The 13,829-nt window shown below is 39.1% G+C and overlaps 1 protein-coding gene across 1 annotated transcript; it reads right to left on the bottom strand.

Moving 5' to 3' along the window:
* Positions 1-12,492: 12,492 nt before the first annotated feature.
* LOC100770369 (olfactory receptor 1468) lies at positions 12,493-13,491 on the bottom strand. Its single transcript, XM_027433529.1, has one exon. The coding sequence runs from the start codon at positions 13,489-13,491 to the stop codon at positions 12,493-12,495; it is 999 nt and encodes a 332-aa protein (XP_027289330.1).
* Between the last annotated feature and the right edge of the window lie 338 nt (positions 13,492-13,829).

The following is a 13,829-nucleotide window of genomic DNA, read 5'->3' as shown; positions in this document are numbered from 1 at the left end:
GATTTTCAGCAGGGATGCTGCAGGCCCACCATGCACAAACAGCCTGCCACAGAGACCAGACTAGAGGGGTCTTGCTGCCCAGAACTCTCCCCAGTGGCTCCAGACTCCTTTAGCTCAACCTCCTGTGTGCTCTGTGTTCAGAGGCTTGCCATCTACCTCCCTTCCCCTTTGGGGGATGGCATCAAGGCTGCTTCTCCCCACTTCAGCAATTCCTAGGAGTCTCTAAAAGCTGGTCAGAGTCAGTGTCCTGAGTGTGATGTAGAGGTTTACTCCAAGGGCACTGTTTGTCTGAGCCTGAGTGGGCCAGGGAAGTGACAGAGGTGAGAGGTACATGAGTACCAGACTGGCCGTGGGTGGTCCTTTGACCATGTTAATTCCTTTCTGTGGATATTTTGATTCTCTTAATGGATAGTTGAGTTGTTCTTTATTCCTAAGTGTCTACCATATTGTTCTTTCTTGTATAAGTAGGAGTGACTTTAACTTTCTATTTTTTTTGGATCCCACGTGTATTGTGTATCCGTATTTATAATGAACCTTGTAGAGTTTTGCCAAACCCATTTTCTTGAAAAGATTTATTTCAAAACGTTCCTTTCTAGCATTCACATTCTATATTTAAAATTTGTCAAATTTAGATTCATAACTTTTACCTCATTTTAAACAGAACTGTTTTATATGTTTTCTCAAGCATTTTGTTTGTTTTCATACTTTTGAAATACTCTCACCAGTATGAAGACTCTTAAACACAGAGATACTACTCTTAGAATTGGTTGTTTTTTACGTTGTGGTTAAATATATATGTGGCTTTAAAAATCCCAATTAACAAGATTTTCTAGGCCACCCACATACACATACTTTCTTGTGGATGTGAATTTCAAGAACCATTGGATTTACAGATATGCTAACATGGACTTTATTAAGTTAACCTGGATTTAGAGTTCAAATATCTATTCAGTGAGTGGTTCATAAACCTCCACTTCACTAGGGAGAAGTGAAGAATATTTTCTTGCCTATAAACCTTACTGATCTAATATTATTTCTCTAGACCTTTATTTTATTGTGTAATAACAAGGAAAAGATGTAAAGCCAAGGCAACTACTTTGTGGTATATTTTTGAATGAACTTTGACATTTTATTTTGCTTTCTGTATGACTCCTGAAGTAAGATTATAGATAATATACAGTGCTATATAATATACAAAGACTATATTAGGTGCTAAGAGAATGACATACTCATTAAGATCTTATTCCTGTCATAAGTTTTGTTGTCCTAGCAGGATCTTAGAAAATCTTCGGGTCTCAAAGTGTTCTAATGAAGTTTGGAGTTTTGTTTAGGTTTTAATTGCAAACATTATGAGTTACTGTTAAGCATCTGAGTTAGTTATCAATGTTTCATCAAGAAATATAACAGAATTCTAGAATTTTAAGTTTATAAACCACCTTTGAAAGTATGTGTATTAATCTTGTTTTGCACACAGGGAATCTTGAGAACAAAGAAGGAAAGATACCCAAGAAGTTACTGATAGAGTCCAGATCATTGCTCATTGACAACCAGTAATTTGCCTTGTGAACATTCTTAAAGATGTAGCTCATGGCAGGATGTCCTATCATGGTGCTCCTGATAGAGTCTATGAAAATGGATCCACAACACCTGACCTGATATTTCTTCCAAACTACAGACTAATGATGCTAAATATCACATAGTGTTATCTGGTTAACTTTCCTTTGGGGTCAATTGATATGGAATGTTCTTCTGTGTATATGTTTGTCTTATTGGTTAATGAATAAAACACTGATTGGCCAGGCAGGATGATAGTTAGGACTAGGAGACAAAGAGGGTTCTGGAAAGTATAGGCAGAAAGGAGATGTCATGTGATCACAGGAAGTGACATATCTGGACAGAAACTGCCATTAGCTAACCACAGATGTCTGGAGGTCTGTACAGCCAGGCAGGAAGTGACATAGCTGAGCAGAATCAGGGTATAAACAGGGACAAACAGGAAATCTCTCTCCTCTCTTCTCTGCTGAGATGCTGAGAGTCACCATGTAGGACTCAAGAGGAGTATCAGGTCCAGACCCTTTCTCTAGTAAGAGAAGACCATGGGGAAATACTTAGATTATTAAAAATGGGTTAATAATTTAAAAAGAACTAGCCAAATACAAACCCTAGTCACTGGTGAACAATTTTATAATTAATATAAGTCTTGTGTGTATATTTGGGGCTCATGGGGCTCTGGGACCAGGCTGGTGGAAGAAAGTTCACATTACATCCGATTTATATATTTATTTATTGACTTTTATTTAAATTAAAAACAAACTTATGCTACATTCCAGTCCCACTTACCTTTCCTCCCATCCACCTGATCCCTCATGTCCTCCTCCCCTCTCTTCTTCTCCCCTCCTCTTTCTCCTTCCTCCCTCCCTCCTCCCCCCATGATCCCAATTTGCTCAGGAGATGTCCCTTTCCCCTTCTCTGGGGGACCATGTATGGCTCTCTTAGGATCCTCCTTGTTTCCTAGTCTCAACTGAGGGGCATCTAGGTTGCTTCCATGTTCTGCTTATTGCAAATAATGCTGCTATGAACATAGTTGAACAGATGTCCTTGTTATATGAATGTGCAACTTTTGTGTATATGCCCAAGAGTGGAATTGCTGAATCTTGTGATAGACTAATTAAGTCCAGAGATCTGCAAGGATGACACCAAGTAACAATCTAAGCAATAGTCGAGAGGCTACCTTAAATGCCCTTCCCCAAATATGAGATTAATGACTACCTTATATGCCATCCTAGAGCCTTCATCCAGTAGCTGATGAAAGCAGAAGCATAGATTCACAGCTAAGCACTGGATAGAACTCCTGGAAGCCAGTCGCAGAGAGGGAGGAGTGATGAAAAGAAGGGGTCAAAACCAGGTTGGAGAAACCCACAGAAAGAGCTGACCTGAACAAGAGGGAACTCATGGACCCCAGATTAACTGGGAAACCAGCATAGGACCAAACCAGGCCCCTGAATGTGAGCATCAGTTAGGAGGACTGGGCAGTCTATGGGGCCTCTGGTAGTGGATCAGTATTTATCCATAGTATACAAATGGACTTTGGGAACCCATTCCACATGGAGGGATACTCTCTCAGCCTAGACACACTAGGGAGGGCCTAGACCCTGCTCCAAATGATATGACAGACTTTGAAGATTCCCCATGGAAGGCCTCACCCTCCCTGGGGAGCAGAAAGGGGATGGGTTGGGGGTCGGTGGGGTACCTGGGAGGAGGGGCAGGAGAGGGAACTGGGATTGACATGCAAAACAATATTGTTTCTAATTTAAATTAAGAAAAGAGAGGAGAGAAAAAGAAAAAAAATTCTCTGTTTAGATCTGTATCCCATTTTTTAATTGGATTATTTGGTGGTTTGATGTGTGGTTTCTTGAATTCTTTGTATATTTTGGACATCAGCCCTCTGTCAGATGTGGTGTTAGTAAAGATCTTTTCTCATTCTATAGGGAGCCATTTTGTCTTGTTGACTGTGTCCTTTACTTTACAAAAGCTTCTCAGTTTCAGAAGGTCCCATATATTGATTGTTGCTCTCAGTGTCTCTCTGCTACTGGTGTTTTATTTAGGAAGTGGTCTCCCATGCCTATGCCTTCATGTGTGTTTCCCACTTTCTCTTCCATGTGATTCAGTGTAGATGGATTTATATTGAGGTCTTTGATACATTTTGACTTGAGTTTTGTTCATGGCAATATAAATGGATCTATTTGCATTCTTCTACATCTTGACAGCCAGTTTTAACAACACCATTTGTTGAATATGTTTTCTTTGTTCCATTTTATATTCTTAGGTTCTTTGTCCAAAATTAGGTATTCATAGGTATGTGAGTTGATGTCAGGGTCTCCCATTGAATTCCATTGGTCTACCTGTCTGTTTTCATGCCAATTTTGTTAATATTCTTAAACTTTAGAAATTTAATTTAACAAAAATATTGGTAATACATACAAAATAGACATGGCTTGATCTTGGTCCAGAGAATAGTCAGAACAATGTTTTGGGAGGTGTGTGTGTGTGTGTGTGTGTGTGTGTGTGTACACATGAAAGAGGGAAAGAGAGAAAGATAGAAGAGCCCACAGAAGAGAATAAATCACTTAAGTATTAAGAAAAAAACAGGGAAAGAATTTGGTTTTAACTGCAACCCAGAGACTTTTCAATGAAGAGAGTGGCAATGATGATTATGTAGGCAGGAAGGACCACCAGTAGAAAGATCAATCAACAGAACGTTCATATGGTTGAATCTATCTCAATGAAAGAAAAACAAAAACACAAACTGAAAACTGAATGATTCAATCTGAGTATCCTTGCAGAAAGATCAAAATTGATCTTGCACATAGTCACTAGTTGTATATGATAGTAAGAAAACTTGATGACAGGGCCATGTATACGCCTGTGATATAAAGTTTCTAAGTAAGGAATTCTAGAGGCTAGCATTCAGTTGAAACAATGAACAAAAAGTGTCACCACGTAGATCACACAAGAGGAAGAAAGATCAGTGTCTTTGCTAAATTATTGACCTATACCTTGAGACAATGACTGATTACACACACACACACACACACACACACACACACACACACACACACACACACACACTCACACACACACTTGCAAAGGATATTTGGAGGAGACATACAGTGGTCAAATAATGAGACAATACTGATTCATGCTAAAAATCAAAGTTTCCTAAGAAAGGGAATTCATATATTAAAATAGAGACCCCAAAATGGAAAACTTGGATTCAGTGGTCATATGAATTCCCAGATAAAATAGATTTTGTTACTGAATTTTGAAATCATGCTGTGCTTCTTTTGTACATATTTCTCTGTAACTGTAACATTTTCTTAGCTCAAAATGAAAACATCACACAGGTAAAAATAGCATCAGTTAGAGTTTTTTTATGTACACCTATGCATATCTGTAGGCATTATCATGTATGTTGAGGTATTGTCCTGAAGTATCAAATCTTGATAAATAGAAGATTGTAGGTCTTTATTTCTAGGAGTCTGGATCAGAGGTACTCCTTTGGTCTAATAATAATAATAATAATAATAATAATAATAATAATAATAACCAATAACTTGGTGTATCACATGAAACACATCATTCCATTGTTTTAAAACAATAGTTCCCTGAGCACCTATTTCCACATAGGACAGTATATATTTCATGTGTAGTAGATGCTTTGATAAGTTCTCAAACCGGTTATACATGTAGCCTGATTTTTAAGACAATAGCCCAAAACTTGTCAAAAATAAACAATATGTTTATTACATTGATACAAATTGTTACAGTTTTAAGCAATTTCTAATTCACTTGTATTTGCTATATGCTGGTGCATAGTTATGATTATTTTTCTTATTAAACTTCCATAGAAATTTATCAAGGACCTTGCCTTCATCACATGATTTGAATTCTTTAATGAGATAGTGGCACACATGTAAACTATTCCATCCTGAAGGAAGTCATAGATTAGAAATAAAGATGATCAGCCAGAAACTGGAAGCAGCCTAGATGCCCCTCAACCAAAGAATGGATAGAGAAAATGTGGTACATTTACACAATGGAGTACTACTCAGCAGAAAAAAAAAAAAACAATGGAATCTTGAAATTTGCAGGAAAATGGATGGAACTCAAAGAAACCATTCTGAGCGAGGTATCCCAATCACAAAAAGACAAACATGATATGTACTCACTCATATGTGGATTTTAGACATAGAGTAAGGGATTACCAGCCTACATTCCATGCTGCCAGAGAAACTAGTAAACAAGTAAGACCCTAAAAGTGACAAACTTTGTCCCCTGGAGAAGGGGAAAAGGTAAAGATCCCCTGAGCAAATTGAGAGCATGGGAAGAGAGGGGAGGGAGCTATGAGAATGAGAAGGGAAGAAGAGGAAGGATGCAGAGGACATGAGGGAGCAGAAAGGTTGAGTCAGGTGTAGATTAGAAGAAAGGATATGTGATAGGTAGGGTTTTAGTTGGGGGGTGGTAGGGGAGGACAGGAGGGAGAAGGGAACTGGGATTGTCATGTAATTCAATCTTGTTTCTAATTCAAATAAAAAATGATAAAAAAGAAAAAAGTCTGATCATTGAGATCAAAGCTGGATTTCAATAAAAACAGAAACATCATAAAGTTTACAAACTAATGGAAACAGAGCAACTCTCTATTAACTGAGTCAAGACAGAAATGAAGAAGGAAATTAAAGACATTCTAGACTTTAATAAAATGAATATGTAACATAATCAAACTTATGGACACAATGAAGGAAATTCTAAGAGACAAATCCATAACACTAAATGCCTACATAAAAATTAGGAGTGATATCACACTAGTAACTTAACAGTACACCCAAGAGCTCTAGAACAAAAGGAAGAAATCACACTCAAAAGGAGAAGATGGCAGGTGGGCTGGGGGTGGGGGAGGAATGTTGGGGGTGAGGGGAGGGAGAGGGAGAAGGGACTTGAAATAAGCTTGTTCCCTAACTAGAACTAATACAATAAAAAAAGATGGCAAGAAATTATCAAACTCAAGACCGAATTGATGAAATAAACAAAAAAAATGAGAAAAAAAAGAAATAAAGATGATCAGAACAAGGTAAAGAGTGCATGCTGTAAAACATATGAACACCTGTTACACATACATAGTGCCTACATCTTTAGCTCCCTGTAAGACTTTGGGACCCAGTGGTTTAAGCCTTCTCAGGATCTCAAACTGGCATTTTCTTTACTTGGGGATAGAGTCATTTTGATGAAATGCTGAGTAATTCACCATGACTATGAAGTTGAAATGTTCTGTCCTATACTATACCACATTTGTTCATACACTACTTTTTTACACAATGCCACACTTCTGCTAAAATATTGCCCTTTCCCAAGATGTATATTTATTTATTTATAAAAATATTCTATTAATTCATTGAGAATGTCAACCATGCATACAATATATTTTCGTTATATTCATTCCACACTCCACCACCCCACACTCCTTCATGGTCTACCCTAACTTTCCATACATTTTGCAACTTTAAGTGCTCTTATTTCATGCCCAACTGAGTTCCAATTATGGCTGCCTATATATGCATTGGTGTAGGGCATTTTGCCAGAGCATGGATGATCTACCAGGGACCACATCCATTAAACAACCTGACCCTCACTGCCCTAGCAGTCATCAAATATCAATAACTTCTCAGTTATGTGTGGAGACTCATGAGGTCTTCCTCCTTCTTGCTAGAATTTTGACAGGCCTGGTCTTGTGCTGATCTTATGCAGGCAACTACAGTTGTGTGTGTGTTCTTTAGTGAGTCAGTCCTGGCATGCACAGAAGACAGTTTCATCCCTTGCTCCAATACCTCTGGCTCTCATAGTCTTAATTGGTCCAAATAATATAAACCCAGAGTCAGATATAGAGGAAAATGCTGAGAGATAAGAGAGAAGGAGCAAGCCACAGCCACACCTTACCTCTTTAGGGTCTCTGCAGACAAGAGAGCAAGTCTCTGTTTCTCCCTGCTTATATCCTATTTCCACCCAGCTATCTCACTTCCTGTCTGTATGTACAGATATACAGACCTCTATGGTTAGCTAGTGGCATGCTCTATTCTCTGGCCTTCATACAGGCTTTATTTGTACAAGCAAGATATCACCACAGAACATATTAAAACATCAACAGGAAATATCAACGCTGAATGAGTTAAATATCAGTATACCAAATCCTTCAAGAAAGTATCAGGGGAATTCTTAAAGGAAAGTAAAAAACCAGAACAAACAAATGAAGACAAAGCATGTAAAGAAATGAGAAATGTGAATAAATTACAGAGCAGTTTCTTAAAATTGTTTATTCATTTTACATACCAACCACCTTCTGTCTTCTCCTCCCTCTCCTCCCACTTCCCCCCCTACCACCTCATCTACTCCTCATAAAGGGTAAGGCCTCCCGTGGGGAGTCAGCAAAGCCTGGCACATTTAGCTGAGGCAGGACTAAGTACCCATGCCACCCCCTCCCCCCATCAAGGCTGAGCAAGATCTAGTTAGATCCCATGCAGGCTCCCCTGCTGTCGGTCTAGAGTCCTTGAGCTCCCACAACCGAAGGTTAGGTGTTTCTGGGTTTCACCATCATGCTTTTGACCCCCCCACCTCTGTGTATATGACCCCTCCTCCATCTCTTCAGCTGAACTCCAGGAGCTCAGCCCAGTGCTTGACTGTGGATCTCTCCATCTGTTTCCATCAGTTACTGGATAAAGGTTCTATGATGTCAGTTAGTGTAGCTTTTAAGTTAAATTTAACAAGCAATGAGAGACAGACATACACACACATACATACACAGAGAGGGGGAGGGAGAGGGAGATTGAGAGAGAGAGAGAGAGAGAGAGAGAGAGAGAGAGAGAGAGAAGTGTATTTATGTTAGAAGACAACTTGCAAGAGTTGATTCTTTCCTGCCACCATGTGGGTTTCAGGGAATGACCTTGGATTTTCAGGTTGGTGGCAAATGCCTTTGATCACTGAGTTGTCTTCCAATCCCCTGGCCCTGTTATATTTTTGAGGAATTTCTATCAATACCTTATAGAGCACCATTGACCTCATCTACAAATAAATTTGTTTCTGCTCATGCATATAATCAGATATGATGAAGAGTCACTGAATTTGGAATGAGATGAGTCAGACTTAGCAAAATTTTTCCCAAAATATTGAACTTATAGGCAAAGAGTTAATTTTTCTATGTGGTTCTAGGGATCAAACCCAGGGTCTTGTGAATTATGGGAAAGCATTTCACTGCTGAGCTACATCCCTAGTCCTTGGCGGGACAGGGTTTCACTATGTAGCCCAGGCTACTTCCAAACTCACAGTCCTCCTGGCTTTGTAATGTAAATGCTGAGATTACATGACTGTACCACAACCAACAGTATACAGGCAATTTATTGTTCTATACCAAGTATTTCTCTGTTTTTTTATTTTAAAAATATTTTACTATAGCAAAAGTAAAATGTTATTGCCATTTGAGAATTGATATTAAAGACAATTTTTAAATTGTTTATGATAGAACCCCAATGTGTTCAATTGGTTTTTCCAATATATGCTTGGATGTGGGTTCATCCACTGGGGCAATGACAATATTTCAATGGACACACTCCAAAACTACCTCTCCCTTTCCCAGTAGCCATCAATTGCAAACAGCTCCTTGGATAGTGGTGGAACCTCAGGAACTCCTCCACTCTCTGCTGGAATTTTTAACTAGCTAGATCACATGCAGATCTTGTGTGGATAAACTTTTAATGTTGTGAGTTCATGTCATGCCCAGAGGAGAGCATTTCACAGCACTCTTGCTCATCCTCCAACTCTTACATTCTTTCTGCATCCTCTTCCACTATGTTCCCTGAGCCTGGTGTGGGTGTTGATATGGATATCCCACATACACCTGAGCAATGATAATCACTAATTTTTAGCACTTTGAATGGCAATGCATCCCTAAATTAACCTCTACACATTGCAATAAGAAGCACACTTGACTAAACTTGGGAGCAACACAAATCTATGAATATAAACATAAATGTTTAGAAGGCAGTTTGGTAGCAATACCATTTATCAAAACAATATCAATAAATGCTCCCTTAGAATCTATGATATCCCTAGCCATGGGTTTTGGCCACATTTCTGAAACCAGGTATAAATTTCTTCCCATGGATTAGGGTTCACGTCCAGTGAAGAGAGTAATTGGTAAGTCCTATAAGCAGTCTTGCCATTATTGCACCAGTGGACATATCCTGCCGTATGTGTCAATGGTGTAGCATGCAGAGTCTAGGGCTGGATAATGCCACTGATGTCTTTCCTTTCAAAGCAGCCTGCATGGCACCTTCCTTCACTATGAAAGCTAACCAGCAGGGAGATTTTCTGATCACTTCAAGACTGATTTCTGTGTGTACTCAACCAAAATATATAGTGTTTTCAGCAATAGGGTCTTTTATAGTTATTGCAGGCAGTCAAGAGCTATAGACATGGCTTATCTGGCTATTGGTGCTTCTTGAGATTCTCTGACAGATTGCTTATAATATAACATGTGACTGATAGTGACTTTCTCATTTACTAACACACAGGAACAATATTCTTCAGTAATGTTTGGTACATATGGTCAAACTCCCTTTTTTAAAGTGTATAGTTTAAATTAGTTAATGAACTAGTGAGTTTTCAGAAGCCTTCTCCTTTCTTAGTTTTGGTTAAGCCATTTCCTACCCTTCCTTTCCCTCACACCCCATGTTCCCATCTCTGCTTAAGCTTTAAGCTCCCAGTAGTCTTTCCCTGTTAATCCATACAACATCTGTCCTACTATCCATTTTTATATTTTTATACTCATTGAAAGTTCTTATACTCATTGAAAGAACCAAAGGACAACTTCATTTCGTGTGTGTGTGTGTGTGTGTGTGTGTGTGTGTGTGTGTGTGTGTGTGATTTCAAATATTTTTTGTTTACAGTACAACAGGAATAGTAGTAGTTGTGGGCTGGAGAGAAAGATCAGTGATTAAGAGAACTGGCTATGGTGTTCAATTGATTTCACTGGGAAACCTGCTATTTTCTGAAGGGAATGGAGGAATAGTGGTTCTGAGGGAGAGGGAATGTTGGGGGAGACTGGGAGTTTTGAAAGGAAGGGAGGTTGCTGGGATGTATTTTATGAGAGAAGAATGAATAAAAAATAAACAAACGTACATTGGCTATACTTACAGAGGGTGTGAGTTCAATTACCAATACCTACATCTTGGCTCACATCATATGTAACTCCAGTTCTAGGGAATCTGATGCCCTCATGTGTCCTCTGTGGGCACCGGGTATGCAAGTGATGCACAGACACACATGAAGACAAAGCAGACATACACATAAATTGAAACAAAAATAATTTAGTTTATAAAAAGGAAAGTAGATGATTTAGGGAAGGTTAGGGACAAGAGAAGCTATTCTCCAAAATGACAAGCTGTGATCAAACAGCAATAAAAGTCAATATTGATATCTATCTAGTATGCCAATTCCACAGTCTTGTATCTCAGAACATTTTCATTACTAATTGTTTTATATAGTCAACAGAGGTAGATAGGGGATAGGCATTACCATAACTAATTCATAGTTTGTACCAGAAGAAAGCTGAAGATCACAAAGATCTGGTAGTTCGTCAAGGATCACTAACAGAAATTTAGCAGAGAAAATAACCTTAATATTCTTTTTCAGTTCATCTTCCTGAGTACCTGCTCTGTATTAGCTGTCACCTTCTGGAAAGAGCTACAGAGCTTCATATAACAGAATCATCCTCCTCACCCCCAAGACCGCAGAGTAATTTGGACAATACATTAAAAAAAATCCTACTAAATATAATCCCTTGTGTGAATTAATATAGCATGCTTATAGAGTGTGTACTGCTCAGTGCTCTAGCGGCTGGAAATATAAGTCAGTGGAAGCAAATGTTTAGTTCATGTGCACACAAAGACACACACACACACACTAAAAAATAAAGTTCATATGAACTACAAAGAGAAAACAGTAATTATACCTAGGAACGTGTGAGAAAAATGAGATGGAACCAAAGAGACAGCATTGGATGTTTTTGGAAAGAGAGTGAAACACATTTCAAGGAGAGCACATACATTACAAAGACTAGAGTGCTGCAAATTCATAGACTGCTCAAGGAACGAGAAAATGTTCAAGTAGCTACAATAGAATATGTGCCAGGGTTAGTTGTAACATAGTGAGTGATGCCTCACAGTCCTGTGGGGGGGAAGTCATGATTGCAGGACTGCAGATTTTAATTGATACAGAGCCTCTATAGGGCACGTGAGGAAAACTAGACCCTTGCTATGTTTTGGCTCTGCACTTTCTTCTCTTAGTACACACATTTTTTTCTTACCCAGCACATGAGAACTCCATAATATTTACCTCGAAGAGTTAGAAAATAATTCTTTGGAAGTTGTAATTTTAGCATTCTTTCATCCATAAGGTATTTTAAGTAATAACCATTCCTTCTTCCTTCCTTCTTCCCTCCTCTCTTCTCTCCCCCTTATTCCACTCATTCCCTCTCTTTCCCCATCTACCCTCTCTTCTTCTTTCCTTCCCTCTCTCTCTTCTGTTTTTTGCTAATATTTACAATTTACTATATAAATTCTAGTTGAAGGAGAAAGAAAATGCAATCCAAAAATTAGGTGGAAAAATAAGTCTTGACTATACATTCATGAATTTATTTAAGGAACATTCTTTATGTAAGCAGCAAAGACTGTGAAGCAAAATAAAGGAGTATTATTGTTTAGTTTCATTGTTGTGATTCTTTTCATTATGATGAGTTGTCTCTGAACTAGAATCTTGGGACAGAACTGAAGTTAAGAAGCTGATGGGAAGGAAACTGCTAACGGTATGGAGTAGCCTAAGGCCCTGTATCCTTTCTGTGCCTATTCAGTTTTTTGAAAGCTGATAAAAATGTCTATAAGGCAGATTTCACCAACTCAAAAAAACATGTATTTTGCTGAGTAGCCTCCTCAGTGCCCTTTTCATGTCTTTGTTCCTTAGGCTGTAGATGAAGGGGTTCATCATTGGTGTTATAACTGTATACATTATGGCAGCTACCTTATCCCTTTCTGCTGAGTAGCTGGAAGCAGGAAGAAAGTAGACGCCAACAATAGACCCATAGAAGAGAGACACTGCTGAGAGGTGGGAGGCACATGTAGAAAATGTCTTCCACTTTCCTTTCACCGATGGTACAGCAAGCACAGCAGTGCCAATAAGTGCATAGGAGACAAGAATGAAACTAAAGGGGATGAAGATGACTGCTCCCCCAACAACTAAGATAAGCAAGTTGTTGAATTGAGTGTCTGCGCAAGCAAGCCTTAATATGGGTTCCAGATCACAGAAGAAGTGTGGGACTACTCTCTGATCACAGAAAGGCAAGCGGCTTAGCAGACTGAGATGCAGCACTGAGACGATATTAGAGATAACCCATGGAATCACAACCAACAGGGCACAGCGCTTGGGACTCAGCAGTGCAACATAGTGTAATGGGTGACACACGGCAATGTATCGGTCATATGCCATAGCTGCCAAAAGAAAGTTGTCCAGGTCCACCAAGAGCATAAAAAAATACATTTGCGTAAGGCATCCTGCAAAAGAGATGGTTGGATTCTGGCTTGGAATGTCTGCCAGCAGTTTAGGGACCGTGGTAGTTGTGAAGCAGATGTCAGCGAAGGATAGATTGGCAAGGAAGAAGTACATGGGGCTGTGGAGGTAAGTATCACTGATAATAGCCAGGATGATAAGTGAGTTTCCCAACATAGTGACCAAATACATGCATAGAAACAGTGTGAAGATGAGCAGCTGTTGCTCAGACCCCACCGCGAGTCCCAGGAGGAAGAATCCAGAGATAGTAGTTTGGTTTCCTTGGTGCATGGTTCTGCTGTGTCTAAAAAAGGAAAATTCATCTTCACACATAAATGGCAACATGAAACAAAAGCCCATCAGTGCATTACACTAGACTGTAGAACAGTCAGGCCTTGGAGCCAGACAACCCATGGTTACATTCATGCCCTAGTAAATAAGGGCGTAGCACATAGTGAGAGATCAGTAAATATTGATAGGTGGGGAAATAGGGGAAATGGGACATCCTGTATTTACAGCTCACAATCTTCATGTGTATGTTATCTGAGCTTTCTGGAGCTATTTCAGTGGCTTCTATTTTTCAGAGAAGTATGAGACTTGTACTGACACATGCTAAGTATCCAGGCATGTATTTGAGTCACAGCTACACAAACAATAGTTGTTATCATTCACTAATCTGAAAG

The sequence above is a fragment of the Cricetulus griseus genome, chromosome X (genome assembly GCF_003668045.3).
Source record: "Cricetulus griseus strain 17A/GY chromosome X, alternate assembly CriGri-PICRH-1.0, whole genome shotgun sequence".
NCBI classification, from domain to species: domain Eukaryota; kingdom Metazoa; phylum Chordata; class Mammalia; order Rodentia; family Cricetidae; genus Cricetulus; species Cricetulus griseus.
The sequence above is the reverse complement of the archived record's forward strand: the minus strand, read 5'-3'. Positions and strand labels throughout refer to the sequence as shown.